This window comes from Condylura cristata, unplaced genomic scaffold (genome assembly GCF_000260355.1).
Source record: "Condylura cristata isolate star-nosed mole 26May11 unplaced genomic scaffold, ConCri1.0 scaffold00012, whole genome shotgun sequence".
Taxonomy (NCBI): domain Eukaryota; kingdom Metazoa; phylum Chordata; class Mammalia; order Eulipotyphla; family Talpidae; genus Condylura; species Condylura cristata.
The window spans coordinates 10,612,467-10,631,421 of NW_004567113.1; the positions used below are offsets into that span (position 1 = coordinate 10,612,467).

Sequence of the window (18,955 nt, forward strand, 5' to 3'; positions counted from 1 at the left end):
TTCCTGACAGAAATATTATAATCGTAAGTGTCATTAAACAGTATTGCCTTAAATAGCCCCTTTTACAACTCATATGTAAATAATTTGGTTCAGATTTAAAATGTATTGAACACATGTTTTCTGCTACAACAAGCAGAATAACAGATATTGTTTCTGCTGACTTTATGTAACAATCTTGGTGTAGCATCATGAAACAACTCCATCTGTTGGTCATAGCTATGAGAAGGAATAAATAGCTCAATGTATTCTGTGCCAAAAACATAACCACCACTCTTGACAGATACTTTTTAGTATCCAAATGACAGTATTGAAAGACTATCCAAAGACTGACAAACAAATTTTCTGGAGATGCAATTTGAAGTCCAATCTTTGCTGTCCTACTGAAATATTGATACAGGAATACTTGGCCAATAAAAGAAAACAGAATACGAGAAGTAGTTTAATTTGTCAACAGATCAAGGCGTACAGCAGACTAGTATCTGGAAGACCCCTTACCTGCAACTTGCCAGAGTGCAGGAGTATTCATTCATTTATTTAATAATATAATAGTTTATTTTTACATCACTTTGTGCCTTTTCCATCTCAGTTGTAATCCCCGTGGGCTTCCCATCACCAAATTACCCATCCGCCATCACCATGCAGGAGTTATTTATTTTTGTAGAGTTACAGGGTCTAGGAAGGGAGAGCGGGCATGTGCATCCTTGTGACACAAGTGTCTGGAGTTTCTGTTTGGCGCCAGCTTGCGCTTCACTGTCATCTCATGGTCAGCAAATTAGATTTTATCTTTGTAGTAAAGCTATTTTCTCTTGGAATGTAAAAAATCAGGGTTCATTAAGCCTACAAGAAAAATAAAGGAAATAAGAGAGCTGGTCTGGAGAGACAGAGAGAGATGAATACTTTGTTGCTGCATCAGTGGATCAATGTAATATCCATAGCTGACTCAGAGGGAACTTGCACTGTAGGTGTTCAGCAAATGTTTAAAAATGAATATAATCAAGCCATTTAAATTTCTAGCCACTCTAGATCTCCAGTTTTTAAAGATTTATTTTTTAAAAGATTTATTTACGCATACGAAACGGGGTACAGGCTACAGGTGCAGAGGCAGTGAGAGGATTCACCAGAGACAGAGTGGGGAGCAGTACAGGCAGATCCACTGAAATACACTGCTGAGGGGAGCAGTGGGTGACACAGGGGAGGTCTGCTGTACCCTATGTTGGTTAGTTACCTGGCTAAGGATGCGGCAGCTGCTGGCAGTAACTTGATAACTGAAGCTCTTACCCCTGTGCTGGTAGGTAGGCCCTAAATCTCCAGCTTTGTAGCTCAAACATAAGATTATGTACTTTAACTCTGAGTTGTTTAATGTTTACTTAGGTTCAAAGTCTAGACTTAGCCAAATGATAAATAATTATCGCAGAAGGTATGTTACTCATTCTTTTCTATTGGTTTCTGAAACTCTGTTCCTGTAGTTCACCTTGTTATGAGAAAACCACAGCTCTGTTCTATATTGTTTTACTTTAACTAATAAATATTTTAAAAATAAAGAATACTTATTTTAGAATTGGACAAATCTCAATTTATATTAATTGGCACCACCAATTAATAGTTTTAAAGCTTGGACTCAGTTAACAACTCTGCATGTATGTCACTTTGTTGATCTGTTGGTAGGATTAAATATAGTATATAGGCCCTCCCTGGTGGCGCAGCGGGTTAAAGCACTGCACTGAGAAGCTAAAGCCACTTCCACATGATTTTGATCCCCGCCCGCCCCCGGAGGTGACCACATGGCGCGGCAGACCTCTCCTGACCCGCCTGCTGCTCCCCTGAGCAGTGTATCTCGTGGATCTGCCTGTTCTGCTCCCCACTCTGTCTCTAGTGAAGCCTCTCGCCACCCCTAAGTCTCTGGCCTGTACCCCAGTTCTGTATGTACAAATAAAATAAATCTTTAAAAAAAATATATATATATAGTATATAAAGTTCATCTAAAAATAAGCAACTAGTACTATTTCATCTTCTTATCTTTTTCATTACCTTATTGAGAGTCTACATAAATTAAATGAAATATTTTACAGTATTGTTTAATTCCAGTTGTATTACAGAACTAATTATTGACTATCTTTTTCTACATATCAAATGTTAGAGAAATTATACTTTTTCTATGAACTGGCATTATTTTATGAGATTAATGACTTACTGTAGTTTGTTGTTGCTATTATGTCCTCTGGAACATATTTTGTCCTCTGGAAGTATGATAATATTAAGTTTTATGTTTAAGACAGTAGATATTCATAATTTTTTTTAAAGATTTATTTATTTGTTCATACAGAACTGGGGTACAGGTCAGAGGTTCAGGGGCAGCGAGAGGCTTCACCAGAGACAGAGTGGGGAACAGAACAGGCAGATAGACGAAGTACACTGCTGAGGGGAGCAGCGGGCGGGTCAGGAGAGGTCTGCCACGCCATGTGGTCACCTCCAGGGCAGGCGGGAATTGAACTCATGCGAAAGTGGCTTTAGCTTCTCAGTGCTATGCTTAACCCGCTGCGCCACCAGGGAGGGCCGATATTCATAATTTAAGTCTTCTGGTGAAACTGTTAACTCCTATCCTGCTTTATTTGGTATTTTTTCTTAAAACTGGATTTGATGATTTTATTGTTCTGATACTGTCTATGGTGAACATCACAAATCCTTTTGGGAACCACAGAATATAAATAATAAATGATTGAAAGAATAACGAGTTGCTCAAGATTCAATACCTATTAAGTTCAGAACTAACCCAGACTTGGTATTATTTTCTGCTATCTCATTAAAGATCTCATACACACTATGGAAGTGTAGCTCTTAAAATTTTTAAACCTCAATGTATTCTGCTTAGGCACTGACAGTAACAGAGCACAGACGTGCACAAGTGAAAATGGGGAGAGAATGCTTGTGGAAATGTAGGTTATTAAATTGAGAAAAATGCAATCAAGGATCTGGGTACCTTCAGTACCCAGATAAATACTGTGGCAAAAATGTTCTTTTGCAGATTCTATAGCTGTAGGCCAGAGATAGAATTGATGATATAAATATATGATGAGACACTTTCTTACAGGTCTGTATATAGTGCAGTATTTTTTACAGAACAGATTATATTCAGATTTCTTCTCTGCCTACCAAACTTCCAGAAGCTATCAAGTCTTTTAATTTAGCTTTAAAATTTTTAGTAGCTGGGAGACAGAGAGGAACTGAGTTTGCTTTGAATTCTTGGAAAGAAAATTCTACTATATCTACATAGATATAATTGCTTGAGCCATTTAAATATAAGGTTAATATTCAGTGGAGGAATGAGTGATTCCTAAAAAATGATCTGAATCAATAAAATAGACTGTTCTATACCTACAATTATTAAGGAACTATATTAATATCCAAAAGATATTACTGTGGTGATTTATAATTTTTTAAATATAAAATTACTTCTTTATAATTAAGTCTTAAAACATTAATTTCTACTCTGGAAAAAGACTTGCTATTTTGATGTGCACTTATGAATACTTATGAATTTCATATATTTCCTCCAAATTTTTACTGAAAATTTAATAGATGAAGGAATGTTTATTTTCATAAACAGAACATTGTTCTGTTTCAAGCACAGAACATTTATGTTGACAAAACATTGTTTTCACACTGTACGGGGCCTATGAGACAGGAAAACACATCTATAGGAATAACCCATTTTATACCTGTGACTTGGCATGTAGTTTTTTATACATTGTAGCAAAATGTATTTACTGAAGAATGAATGCAAGCAATTGGTTACTACTCTGTTTCCAGTATCTTTTCTAAATTCTGCCATAGAAAATTTGGTCCATAATTATTATTGCCCACATTTAGACAGGTACCTTATGTTTTTGTTGTATCTTTAGTGCCCCCAATATCTGGCACATAATATCTGTATCATCAATGTTTATTGGATTAATTGATTGAAATGAGTGCTGAATATCAATTAGGATTAGTCTAATAGAACAGTGGCATGAATTGTTTAATTCCCTTGGTTTATTTGAAAATATATTGACATTCTGGAAGAGGAGGGCCATCATGGAAGATTTAAGTGTAATACAAAGACTAAAACCAAAGCTAGAAAAACCACAACTTTGAAGTAGTAGGTTGAGGTAGAACTAAAATAGACATCTGCTTCATAAATTTCATTACCTATATTAGTGCACACATGCAGAGGAGTGAAATAAGTGACCTTTCAAAGGTGAAGAGAATAACTAAGAGACAGAAAAGTAGATTATTTAGGTTCAATAAGGCAAGTATGTGTGAAGGATTTGGTGGTGGTCAGAAACCAGAATATTAAAAGATGAATAAACAGTCCATAACAAATGATACGACTTCATTTATTCCAACTTAGTATTGGCAGATGAATTCATTTGTTTAATGTAGCTCCAGCTACTTCTTCTACCTTTTCAAGTAAAGAAAAATTAAAGATCTTCAGTAGAATTAGCCTACTAATACACCAATAATGTTTAAAATAGAAATGGGCTATGGTGTGGAGACCTGTTTCTGATTAATGGTTGTTTAAATACAATTATGTTATTTCTGCTGTTGTCTACACCCACTGACTAAACTGTAACTCCATTGTAGTTTCCTTGAATATGTCTTCCAGTGCTCTGTTTCTGGATATCTTGTTTGAGTTCTCTTCTGTGCTTTTAAAGACTGCTTTGCTTTCTGGATTTCAAACTGCTCATTATTTTGTTTGAATTTACCTGAATTTTCAGTCTTCTGTCCAAGCAACTTACATTCCTTGTCTACAGTTCATGCTTTGCCTTGTAGTTTGTTTGTATTTGACCTGGATTGTCATCATCTCTCAAACCTATCACATATCTCAAACCAATCACTTGGATTCTGATTTGTGGTTTACCTGGGCCTTAAGGTTCTTTTACTAGAACCTCTGGTTTTGCCATCTATGCCATAAAATGTGCATTACATTTGGTTTTTGTATTATTGGAACAACCTTCCTGACTCCCTTTTTAGGGGCAAATAAGTTCCTGTACCTATTTCTTTTCTCTTCTTCTTCTTTTTTTTTTTCTTGGAAATGAAATGCCAAAACTTTCCAAAGAAAATGTCTCTATGACCAGCTGGAGATTTTGAGCCTAAGAAGGTTTAAATCTTTCTTCAGATTATAAAAAAATTGGATTTTAAGAAGTCAGTGTGTGTTAAAGTATTACAGAGTACCTTAAATTTAGATTTTGGGCTATGACATCAAAGGCAAGTTCTTACTAATTAAAACTTTGGCATACCTCAATTTTTTTAAAGATTTATTTACTTATGCATACAGAACTGGGGTACAGGCCAGAGGTGCAGGGGCAGTGAGAGAATTCACCCAAGACTAAGTGGGGAGCAGAACAGGCAGATCATCGAAGTACACTGCTGAGGGGTGCAGTGGGGGGTGGGGCGTGGGGGTCAGGAGAGGTCTACCAACATGTGGATCACCTCTGGGGCAGGTGGGGATCGAACTCATGCAGAAGTGGCTTTAGCTTCTTAGTGCTGTGCTTTAATCCACTGTGCCACCAGGGAGGGCCCTCAATTTTTTTAAAAAAGATTTATTTATTTATGCTTACTGGGGTACAAGCAAGAGATGCAGGGGAGGTAAGAGGATTCACCAGAGACAGAGTGGGGAGCAGAACAGGCAGATCATCAAAGTACACTGCTGAGGGGAGCAGAGTGTTGGTCAGGAGAGGTCTGCGGTGTCATGTGGCTTACCTCCAGAGCCCGGGATCGAACTCACACTGAAGTGACTGCAGCTCACTTGCAGTGCTGCACTTTAACCTGTTGTGCCACCAAGTAGGGCCCAGACCTCAAAATTTTTAAGGTATATAGGGAATTATTCTTTGTGTGATGTCTCGCTCATTGCAACATTATTTGATCAGGCATCTAAATAATCCACAGCTCTAACCATTGTGGTCTCAAGATAGGGCCACAAATCTCCCATGTTCCTACCTTCTAAAGAGAACCACTAATTAGGATAATTCGAGTTTCAATTGCTAGGGTTAGGGAGGAATCCAAAGAATGTGTGAAAGTTAAAACCCAGAAGAAAGTCAGCAAGAAGAGTTGATGACTACTGGGCAGGTGTCCACCAGCATATACCACAGGGTCAGACTAGACAATACAGAATTATAGAAATAGGGCCCCACCTAGCATTTAACATCATTAATTGTAATATAAACATTGGGTAAGTAATCATGGAGATGTAATGGATTTACATTATATATTCAGGAAGCATGATTAAAATCTCAATGACAGACTTTTCAATTGATAAATATAACTAATAGATAGAATATTCCTAAAGATAAACACAAGATACAACAGTTATCTTGAGTTTAGAATGCTTCAAAATCTAGACCTCCAGAGTATAAGTTGTCATATGGCACTTTGGAACAATGTTAATTTGAACTAAAATTGTTCAGTGTTTAATACAGGATAACAGTATTTTTGGTATATTGAGAACAAATGAACACATGATTCAAATTCACCTACTTAAAAATTAAAACTATGCATTATTTTGTATTTTAGTTCTTTCTAGTAAAGGGATACAGGTGCAATCTTTTATCCTTCCTTACATGGTGATAGTGGTTGGTCAGAGATTTCTCTGAAGAATCTAGCATAGTTTCTGTTTCAGTTTACATTCAGATTTTCTCTTCATAAATAATTGAACGGTTTTAAAGAAACATTTCAAGAAGGATTATGCAGCTCTAATCTATGATTACTACATTATAAATAGTTTTAATATTGAAAACAAATTTTTGTTTGCATTTTTTCTGACCTCTTTTAATCCTGGTTATCGTATACAAACTAATATATATATATATTTTTTTCTAAAATACACACACATATGTGTGTGTGTGTGTGTGTGTGTGTGTGTGTATTTTCCTATGTGAAAATCCAGGCTTCCATAGTGCTGCTAGGTGGGTAAGTGTTCGCAGTCATTAAAAGAACCAGCCTCTCTGTATCTCTCATCTCTCTGCTGTTCACAGGTGTCATGTTTTCGTTGTTCTTTTTCCCAGGGATTTGATAAACAAGTGGATGTGTCATATATTGCCAAACATTACAACATGAGCAAAAGCAAAGTTGACAACCAATTCTACAGTGTGGAAGTGGGAGACTCAACCTTCACAGTTCTCAAGCGCTACCAGAATCTAAAGCCTATTGGCTCTGGGGCTCAGGGAATAGTTTGGTAAGTGGATTGGATTTAATTTATATTTTTGAAGGGAGCCTGGCATGTGTGTTGACTATCCACACACATAAACAAACAGTATGGTTTGGGAGGGGAACGTTGCATTCAACTATAGAAAAATAAAATCATGAGCCTTAATTTGGAATTCATCGTGCATTTATTAACAATATGTAAGATTTGCTTTGAACTAAGTCACAAATAGTGTCCATTACACAACAACCATAGAGAAATCAAAAGAACCAGAGATTTTCTGCCTGTTCCTGTTTAGAAAAAAAAAAATTGGATGTTTTCACAGCAAGAAATGAAGGGGTAATATACTAATATAAGCAGCAAATAAAATCTCCTAAACTTTAATCTCCTATCCCAAATGTTCCTGTGACTTTTAAAGTTCAATACTTAAAAAAAGTAGCATTATAAAAAAGTCCAAATGGAAAGATTCTGGGTTTCTTAGTAATTATTCTTTTGTTCCTTTTTTGAGTGGCAAATGGAAATGATCGATTTCAGACCTGATTTACTAATTCTAAAATTGCAAATGTGATGATATATTGGTAGGTCTTTTTGACTTACTAAGTGTATTTAGCATAAACTTATTAGTATAATAGCCTCAATGCAATAGCTTATGCCTATAAATAAAAATTTAGGACATGCACTATAAATATGTATACTTATTTATAAAGGGTATTTACTTAAACTAATATATTTATTTGTTATATAGACTGCTGCTACATTAATAATGTACTTAGAAATGCAACATTTTTAAGGCATGAGATGAGGATAAACATTATTTCAGGCAAATTTTATTTTAAAACTTTTAAACTTCTTGATGTAATGTTATGCATTTTAATATTTTAATAAAAGCAATATGATAGCCACTAATTATTTTTTGACCTTCATTTTACATTTCATAAAATGATTTTAAAATCTGGTTTACTTCATTTTTGTTATTTGATTTTGCTTAAGACATCATATTTATCTCATTTATTTATTCATTAATCTATTTTTATTGAGGTAACACTGATACAAAACATTGTATATGATTCAGAGGTGTGGGACCATATATATATATCCCCCTCCTTTATCAACATCCCCCACCAAAGCCTGACAGAAGAATACCTTATTAATTGTACTTTGCTTCAGTGCATTTTGCAAACATTGTGTTCTTTTCCCAAGACTGAAGGTTTGTGGCCACACTACCTTATGCCATTTATATTAATAGCATGTACTCCTGTCATGTCTCTATGTCATACTTAAATAAGCTATGAAAATTTAAAAAAACATAATGCTATTGCATACTTAATAGACTATAGTAAACAGGTCCTTGAATAACTATTTTTCATCCAATATCATTTCATTATAAAGTTGAGATAAAACAAAATCCTACTGTGTTGAAAGAAAAGACGTTATTCAATGACCTGATTTCATTATACAACATTATTCATTATACAACTTTGCTTAGTTTCATTTTTAAGGAAATTGTATGCAGTGTTAAGCGAGGACTTACTTCACAGTGTAAACAGAAATTATACACCCACTGGATAACCAAAAATTGTGTGTAACTTTGCTTATTAAGATGTTTGCTTTATTACAATAGTGTGGAACCAAATCCACATGATCTCTGAAGTATGCTGGTAATTTTACTACAGTTGATGAACCAATATTTGTACCTTTTAGCTTTAACCACCAAAGCTAACTGTTTACATTAGGGCTCACCCTTAGTGTGTTGTATGTTCTATGAATGTGTACAAGCCTATAAAGCCATGTATCCATCATCTGCATACCACATCATGCAGAGTGTTGCCACTGCCCTAAAATCCTTCTGTGCTCCACTTATTCAAACACCATCTCCCCACCCCCACCCCCACACTACCAAGCCCTGGTACTAGTGATCTTTTTATTGTTTCCTTTGCTTTCTTTTTCAGAAAGTCATATAATTGCAATCAGTCTGTAGCCTTTTCATGTTGATTTCTTTGACTAGAAACATGCAGTTCAGGTATCTCTGTGTCTTTTCATGGATTGATAGCTCATTTCATTTCAGTGCAGATAATATGCCATTCCCTTGCTTAAGTGTACTGACATAGTATTATCCCTTTACCTATGGAATGACATTTTGGTTGCTTCCAAGTTTGGCAATTTTACATAATTTAATTAAAATTAAGGTTTTTAAAAACTATGTATGCAAGGGTTTGTATTATTCACACATTTATATATTGTAATGTGATTGTTCTGTAAGAACAAAGAAGCCTTTCTGGTTTTGAAGTTTGACTTAAGCTTACAGTTGGTTTTATGTTCACACTCAATGCTCAGTCATGCAAATGGTCAAGTGCAGGGTTGTTGCACCCACTAAATCAGTAACTAGCACTTAAACCTCACTTAACAAATATGCTTAAAACAAATGACTGTTTTTGAAATTTACCTATGAACTCAAGATTTTGCAGTTTGAAATATGGATTTTTTTTCTTTTAGATGTTATTATTTTTTAAAGATTTATTTATTTATGCATACAGAGCTGGGGTACAGGCCAGAGGTACAGGGGTGGTGAGAGGCTTCACCAGAGACAAAGTGGGGAGCAGAACAGGCAAATCTACAAAGTACACTGCTAAGGGGAGCAGCGGGCAGGTCAGGAGAGGCCTGCCACTCCATGTGGATCACCTCTGGACAGGCGGGGGATCAAACTCGTACTGAGGTGGCTGCAGTCAGTTTGCAGTGCTGCGTCCTAACTCACTGTGTCACCAGGGAGGGCTCGAAATAGGAATTTTTAAATATTTTTAACAATGGGTCAAACCTTTCCTGATTTAACATACTAAGACATTTTTATTCTTTAAATTTTCTATTTCATATCGTGCAAGTTTAAGATGATCCTCTCTTTGTGGCACAAAGTAATGCCATGATATAATAGGCACAAAAATGGTATCCCAAAGATTCTCAGATCCTAACCCTCAGATTCCTTTACTGTGTTATCTTAAATGGCAAAGGGATAATAGATGTAGTTAAGGTTAGTGGTCTTTTTTTTTTTTTCTATTTTATTGAAGTAACATTGCCTATAATGTCATATAACTCTCACTAAGTGCATCTCACTTAGAATGTGTATATACTACATTACGTTCACCACTAAACATCTAATTTTATTCTTCACCTTATGGGCCTTAAAGTGAGGAGATTACCTTAGAATATTCAGGGGGGGACCAGTCTAATTGCAGGAATCTTTAAAAGTGGAAAAAGAATGAAGAAGAGGGGGTCAGACATAGGTGATGAGTGAGAAGAGATAAGATTAAAAACAGGAGAAAGACTTGCATTATTACTGTTGGCTTTGAAAACAGAGGAAGGGGCTAGGAACCTAGAATTGGGGTGGCTTCCAGAAACTGGGAATGGCTTTTAACTGACAGTCAGCAAGGAACCTGGAGACCTCAACCATCAATCATAATAAACTAAAATCTCCCAATATACTTGAGTGAGCAGGAAACAGATTCTTCTCTAGCACTTTTGGAACAAACTAATCTGCTGCTGACTCTTGATCTTAGTGCAATGAGAATTGTGTAGGTTATCTGACACACACACAATGGTAAGAAAATAAGATTGCTTGTTTAAAAAGTTAAGTTGTGGCCCTCCCTGGTGGCGCAGCGGGTTAAAGCACAGCACTGAAAAGCCAAAGCCACTTCCGCATGAGTTCGATTCCCGCCTGCCCCGGAGGAGATCCACATGGCGTGGCAGACCTCTCCTGGCCCGCCCGCTGCTCCCCTCAGCAGTGTACTTTGTCAATCTGCCTGTTCTGCTCCCCACTCTGTCTCTGGTGAAGCCTCTTGCCGCCCCTGAACCTCTGGCCTGTACCCCAGTTCTGTATGCATAAATAAATACTTAAAAAAAAAAAAGTTAAGTTGTGGCCCTCCCTGGTGGCTCAGCGGGTTAAAGCACAGCACTGAAAAGCCAAAGCCACTTCCGCATGAGTTCGATCCCCACCTGCCCCCGAGGTGACCACATGGCGTGGCAGACCTCTCCTGACCCGCCCGCTGCTCCCCTCAGCAGTGTACTTCGTCAATCTGCCTGTTCTGCTCAAGCCTCTTGCTGCCCCTGAACCTCTGGCCTGTACCCCAGTTCTGTAAGCACAAATAAATAAATCTTTAAAAAAAAAAAAGTTGTGTTGACTTGTGACAGCAGTACTAACTCATATGGCAAAGATTCTACTATTAACTTAATCGCAGTAACTCTCATCAAATCATGCATATTGTCAAAGGGAAGAGTTCAGGATACCTTTTTCTACATTTCTCAAACTTAGAAATTTCAAGTCACATTTGTCCTGTGACCTTGGCAGTATATGACCAGTGGCTAGTGGGATAAATTTGTGTTTAAGGAACCCATGTTAACTTGTTAAAATATTACTAAGGTTTAATTTTTAGATGATGATATATGTGTCTATGTTCTGCACTTTACTGACTGACTTGCGTACCAGTTAGGGAATGAGAGCCTCATTTATATTACTCCATTCATGGAGAACTTTCAAAATGAAATAGAAAAATCAAACAAAACCAAAATTTCTTTTGAAAAAGGTGAGATGGGAGACAGAGAGAACAATGTAATTTTAACTACCTTTCTTTAATGGGAATTTAGGTAACTAAAAGTTTTCTGTAGATGCTCAGTTCTGATACTCACAGATTCTTTGGGGTTGTTTCATTTTACTTCAAAGAAAATTGTCACCAAAAATAAGTGAAAGAAAGCCGATAAAACTTTCATGAATCAAAAACAGATAAAAGCCAGCATTTTGCTCAAGCGTTTAACAAATTATCTTGGAAAGACTTGAAAATCCACTAACAAGTATTTTGCAGCTGTGTGTAAGGTGTTAAGAGCCTCATTTCTCTGTACAGGATGGGAACTATTGTAAGCCCTAGGTATAATAACTGATAAATTTCAATAAATAAAATACACGAATAAAATTTTCAATCTAGTTTTATAACAGATCTATTGGCAAATGTGTCAGTTAAGAGACAACTGAATGCCAGAATGTTTGCTTTGAGGTTTAAAGGGATTATTCTTATTCTTTTGGTCTATAGCTGAAGGAAAGAGTAGAGCCAAGATAAGGGACAGAGGGGATGAGATATCCACCCCCCAATTTCTCAGCTTGCCACTCTGCCATGGGCACAGACACTGTAGGTCCAGCACCCTCCTTTCTGCTCCATGTCTTCCTTTCCTTGCTCCTTGTCTTCAAGGTAACTTTGTGATACCTTTATTTGTTATAACTGGGATCTGTAATATGCAACTTTAAAAAAATTATGCACCCAAGAACTGGGGTACAAGCCAAAGGTGTGGGGGGTAAGAAGAATCACCTGAGACAGGTGGGGTGCAGAACAGGCGGATATAATGCAATACACCACTGAGGGGAGCAACAGGTGAGACAGGAGAGGTCTGTTGTGCCATGTGGGTCAGCTCCCTGGCCAGGGATTGAATTTGTGCTACAGTGACTGCAGGTAGCTTCATAGTGCTGAAACAACCCCTTGCATCACTAGGGAGGCCCTTGTGATATGCTATTTTTTTGCTTATCATCATACTGATTTGTCCTATGTACCAAACTTTAATTTCCTTTTTGCTTTGTGTTAACCATAACTTTACAGTACTCCCACACCAAACTCACACACACTTCCAATAAATCCTCCAGAAATATACAAACTTTTCCCCTGTCCATAAAAACTCGCATTTGGGTATTTTCAATATCCCTTACAATCCTGAGTATATATACTGGCAGAAATTGGAAACTGGGAGTGTCTAGAATCCTAAGGGGGGAGAGACAGGGAAAACAATTCAAAATCAACAATTTATTTTAATTTATGTCCTTTGGGATAGGAATAAAATATGCAGGAAAAGGGATTTCAAAAGGGATGTTTATCATCCCTTTTATCATTTTTTGCATATGTTAGTATAACATTGTGTGTGTGTTTATGATATTTTTTTTTAAGTATAAATAGATATTGTTACTTAAGTCAGAGAATCTCCATCTCCCTTACTTATTTGAAATGGATTCACATTACTGCTGTTAAGTTAATTTGGATTGACTAATGGCTTACTTTTTCTAAGGGGGATAAAAAAGATAATGCTAAAATACTTTCAAAATGAATTGACCACTACTATACCAGTTTTTCATTCATCACAGGTGATAGTCTAACAATGCCATATTTGAGAACCAATAATAAATCTAATGTGAGATATTTTAGAATAAATGAAATATTTTTCTGACTCTGCAGAAAAAAAAAATTCCCACTGCAACAGAAACATTCAGAATAATGAAGCTCCCTGTGAGCAAAGAAATCTTCTGTAACTTCCTAGGTGGGGAATTGTAATTTGTAAAATGAATTATTAACAACTGTAGTCAGGTTATTTCAGAAATTTATTCCAAGTTGAAGAGGGTCTTAATACTGTTTTTACTACCAGCTCCAAATAAAACCCCCTGAAACAGGAAGAAATTAATAGTAAGGTATTTATTGTATTCTCTCACTCTCTTCCTGTTCCCACTTGCCAAGTCAAGAAACATTTACATTTTTTTTTCTCCAAAGATGATTCATACTGACAGCAAAAGTGGCAAAAGTCAACAATTGAGTTAAGCAAGGAAGATTTACCAGGATTCCTCTGCTCTTTAATGGAAAAGAACTGATGATATGGTTTTAAATGATAAGAATTTATATTCTTTCCTTCTGGGGCTTATTATCTTTGAGATCTGCATGCAATAAACTTGCAACCTATCCCAGTACAATTTTTTTGAAGGTGATCTTTTACAGGATATTTATATCAAAGCTACAAACTTAATGCTGGAAAGCCTAGATTTAGAGTGACTTAATGTAAAATATCTGTGACTAGAAAATTAAATATTTAGAGGACACATTTTTTATGTTAACTAAACTTTTAAAAAAAGTTTTAAAAAATTATAGCTTATAGCTTATCTTAGAGCTAGAGAATGACATTTAGTCAGAGTTTAAATAAATAATTGTAGCTATGTATGCCTTGGAAATAATCTATTATTATAGCTTATCTTAAATTGGATATATATTCATACATGTGTATATATGTATACATATTTGCACACACATGTGAGTATATTATACGCACATATGTATACATATATGAATCCAATGGATTAGTTTCTCTTAAAAGATTATATACTACATACATGTGGGTGTACTATATATGTATATATAGAATATGTATGTTTGCTAGTTATAAAAAATTGATAAATTATTTCTGCTGACTATTCTTTAACTAGTATCTCTAGCAATAAGCTTTTATGCAGATGTGGGAGACCACATCAGATGTCAGAATCTAGCTCTGACAATTGGGCAGTCAGGGGTCTTTTTCCTGAAGGATGAGGTGGCGTTGGCAAAATGAGCAATTGGGCAGACACTGACACTCTAGCTGGTGCAAGTATCTTCTGCTGAAAACTTCAGCAGTTCTTTATTTAAACAATTTCCAAGCAGTGAGATTACATCAGTATAGGCATTGAAACAAATCTTTAACAATTCACTAGCATGGCTATACCAAAATTTTTGTGGTTACATGTTACAAAGAAATTCTTTTGATTATAGAAAGAAAACCACCACAAGCAATCAGCATCCCCATTTTCTCAGCATGGTCAATCATTCTAGTCAGCATCTCAAATAAAGCAGCAAATCATTAAGAACTCCTTTGAACAATCCTTTCTTAGGTTATATCTACATTCTGATCTGTTTCTTTAAGTCCCTCCAAACTGTCCCAGGAGGAGGCACATTCTGATCCTGTTTATGTTTATCTATATTCCTAAAGACAATCTACACTCTTGATTCATGCTAAGGTTCTTTTCTGGGAGAACTATTGTCAATTATATGACATTTTTTGTAACCAGTTCTCAATGCCCAATTATTAGGCCACAAACAAAAGAGGGCCAGGAATCGCTTGATGGTCAAATACAATTGCTACTTGCCAGGAACAAGTACAAGGTAGTTCAGTAAGCATTGCTATGGAGACTCCCCATAGTATGTCTTCTTGGGAACCAAGCAGCCTCCATTTTCTCCAGAGTCTCCCCCATTGCCCGGACTTTGTCATAAGACAGCATGTGTAGCATAGTCTATGTCATGCAGATAAACAACATTGTATTTAAACTGTCAGGCATGTTCAATAGAATCTTGAGTGTTTGCATATTCTCATGTTATTACTTTCCTTTGATAGGTTAGTGCTGAGGGTATAGTGATAATGCCTAGTGATGACCAATCAGTCAAGTCAAATTTCCAAGGGTTGGATAAACTGTAGGAAATAAATAAAAAACTGAAGTTAAGAATTTCTGTACTTGTGACATTTTAAAAATATGAGTGTGATCTTTTCTGAAGGCAAACAGGGATAGACAGTATTCCATAGTAACACTGTAGTACAGGAAACTAAGTTTGTTGCAACATTTTTCCTGGTGGGGTCTTCTGTGGCACCACACCTAATACTACAGCTATTTTATCTTGGTACCTTGTTTACTCTCAAAAAGCATTGAAAGTGATGAAAAAAAAAAAAAAAGATGTGACTTAGTAGCCACCTAAATGTAAGGGATCTTGGGGAGTGAGATTTAACATACCTCCTGAGTGTATCTCTTAAAGGGCATTTATAATGTGTAATTAGACAAATAGAACCATTCCTGAAGCTGTTAATCAAAGCATTACCTGGATGACTTAGTGCAAATGTGGAATGAAAATTTTGTTTTTGTTTTAATTTTTTATTGTGGAACACAATTCATATCTTTGATTCTTTACTCCTATTAAATACTAGTAGGTAGAATTACTTGGGAGACCAGAACTCTTGCAAAAACCAAACCAAATACAACAAAATAAAAAACCAAGCAAAAAGATCTGAATTTGTTTAAATGTTTAAAAAATTACTGATAATAATGCTTTGTGAAGTCACATTAGTAGAGCAATCATTGCTTGTGGAATCTTTTTCACATAATAGTCTCCATATATTTGAAAAAATAGTTTATTGTAATTCCTCCTTTTTATGTGCTTATTTTTATTATAAAAGATTCTATTGTTTCACTGATGCCTTTAGCAACTTTTTCCATTTTAATGATGAATTTGAGCTATTCTACCTACACTCTGATTAAATAACCCATGAACTAACAGAATACATTTAAGAGATGACTAGCAAAGTGTAGGGAATATCTATAAATATATATCAGAACAAGAGATTGATTACACTACATGATTAAAAGATATTCAATATTTATTTATTGTGATTAAGATAAAGTGGGAAATTCATTAAGTTACTTTTCTGAATATCAAAAAATTTGCATATTTAAATAGTGTCAATTCAATTGCAGATTATTAATATGTTAAGATATAGTTATAAATATAGCTTACCCCTCAAAATATGAGAATTTCCCATTGCGCTTTGTGAATGATAACATTTCACTTTCATCTCCCAGAACTTTAGTTTACTTATCTGCAAACCGGAAACAATACCAATATCTGACCTAACTCAATAGAATAAAACAAATAAAATGTAAAGAATTGTCTTACAAATATGATATTGCCATGACTTTTAGTAGATTCTGGGAAGTTAGTTGTAATTTTTTTCTACCACTAGAAACTTTTAAAAGAACCGTCTATGCAACATAGTAAGATGGCTGATTGCAGCCGTTGCTTGATCACCAGATTGTACGTGTTCTAGATGAGAACACAAAATTACAAAATAACTCCTCGTGTTCTAGATGAGAACGCAAAATTACAAAATAACTCCTCATCTCTTTGAATGAATATGGTAAAGAATCATTTGAATCTTTCATTTTTAACATTCAACATGATCTTCGATTTACTAGTAAAGATTATTTACTATATTTATACACATTATTGTTAGAGTCTGGTAATGCTCAAACATTTTTCAGTATAAATGAATGGTATTTTTTGGGCTCTCCCTTGTAGCTCAGTGGGTTAAATTGAAGCAATATGAAGCTGGCAGTAGTTGCTTCATCACGAGTTTGATCCCCAGCCAGGGAGGTGACCCACATGGTAGGTCCTCTCCTGATCCACCCGCTTCTCCCCTGAGCAGTGTACTTTGTCAATCTGCCTGTTCTACTCCCCACTGGTTCTGGTGAATCCTCTCACCACTCCTACATCTCTGGCCTGTACCGCAGTTCTATATGCATAAATAAATAAATCTTTTAAAAAATCAATTAATGGTATTAATATTCTCAGATTCAAGTAGTAGCTTACCAAGTAACACCAAATAAGAAAGTTCTACTTTCAGATGAGAGGGGTGGAATATGTGCATTAAACATTAGTTTTTAAATTTGCATGTGTTTGTACAGGCTCAGATAAAAACCTTTAAGCTTTGTAATTTTTATTTATATATTTATTTTTTAAGTACGTATTTACTTATGCACACAAGAGCTGGTGTGCAGGCCTGAGATGTGTATGGGGGGTGGATTCACCAGAGATAGAATGGGGAGCAGAACAGGCAGATTGACTGAATACACTCCTGAGGGGAGCAGTAAGTGAGACAGGAAAGGTCTGCTGCACTATGTGTGTTACTTCCTTGGCTAGGGATCGAACTCATGCTGTAATAACTGCAGATTAGGCCCTCCCTGGTGGTGCAGCGGGTTAAAGCACAGCACTAAGAAGCTCAAGCCACGTCCGCATGAGTTCGATCCCCGCCTGCCCCGGGGGGGGGACCACATGGCGTGGCAGACCTGTCCTGACCCACCCACTGTTCCCCTCAGCAGTGTACTTCGTCAGTCTGCCTGTTCTGTTCCCCACTCTGTCTCTGGTGGTTCCTCCCACCCTCCGCATCTCTGCCCTGTACCCTAGTTCTGTATGAATAAATAAATAAATCTTTAAAAAACAAAATAAAACAAACAAACAAAAAAAAACTGCAGATTACCTCATAGTGCTGATGCTTAACTCCTTGAGCCACTATTGTGCCCCTAATCTTGCAGGCTGGATGAAGTGTTTTTGTGGTTATGAGGTTGAAAGTTTAAAGAGTGATGGGTGAAATCATCCAGAGGGCTTCTCAGAAAATCAGACTTCCTGAATAGCACAAAGGAGACATGATTATTGGGCCCTGAATCATGATTTCATTTTGTTTCTGGAAACATCACTCATGATGCCAACAGTTCTACTCTTAGACTTACTAATGAGTCATTTTGCCAAATGATGCAGCTTTAATCACATATTTTCATTTAGCCTCTGACCAGTGGAAATGATCACTCCTAGGTCTATACCTGGAATATCTGCACATTTATATCCTTGCTATTTCCCATTAATTCTACAAATCAGACTTTTACTTACAACCTTCTTGATATAAAGAAACTTGAGCTTCAGATATTGTCTTTTATACTGATCAAAAGTTTGAAGTGGTTATAGTCCATTTCAGTAGGACAAAATAAGACATTTTATTCTTCTGTATTTTCCTGTCTTTTTTAACCCCCCCCCCCCTTAGGTAGTTCAGGCTCCAAACATTTATTTCTCATATTTCTTGATTGATGAGTAGCTATATATATACTATATACAAGTATATGAATGTCATATAATGAGTACATAAATATCAATATATATTATATATCACTTGCTTTTCATCACAGAAAACTGTGGTACTTTGAAAAAACATAGGTAAAGTCTGATGGCAGAAAGCTTATGGGCAGAAATAAATACTATATAAAATATATATATCTCTGTACGTTAACAATATGTTCATATTTGCAAATATATAATTTTTAAATACATAATTGCCAGTGTGGTAACTGATGCTTAATGTGTTGTT

At 35.9% G+C, this 18,955-nt stretch overlaps 1 protein-coding gene across 7 annotated transcripts in view; it reads left to right on the forward strand.

Moving 5' to 3' along the window:
• The window catches only part of MAPK10 (mitogen-activated protein kinase 10), a 273,244-nt gene that overhangs the window by 149,886 nt on the left and 104,403 nt on the right, over positions 1–18,955 (forward strand). For all 7 annotated transcript variants that reach the window (XM_004681143.2, XM_012724142.1, XM_004681144.2 and 4 more), the window contains one exon: positions 7,041–7,210. In XM_004681143.2, the coding sequence (XP_004681200.1) occupies positions 7,089–7,210 (122 nt within the window). In that variant the 5' untranslated portion in view covers positions 7,041–7,088. The remainder of the gene's footprint in view (positions 1–7,040; positions 7,211–18,955) is intronic.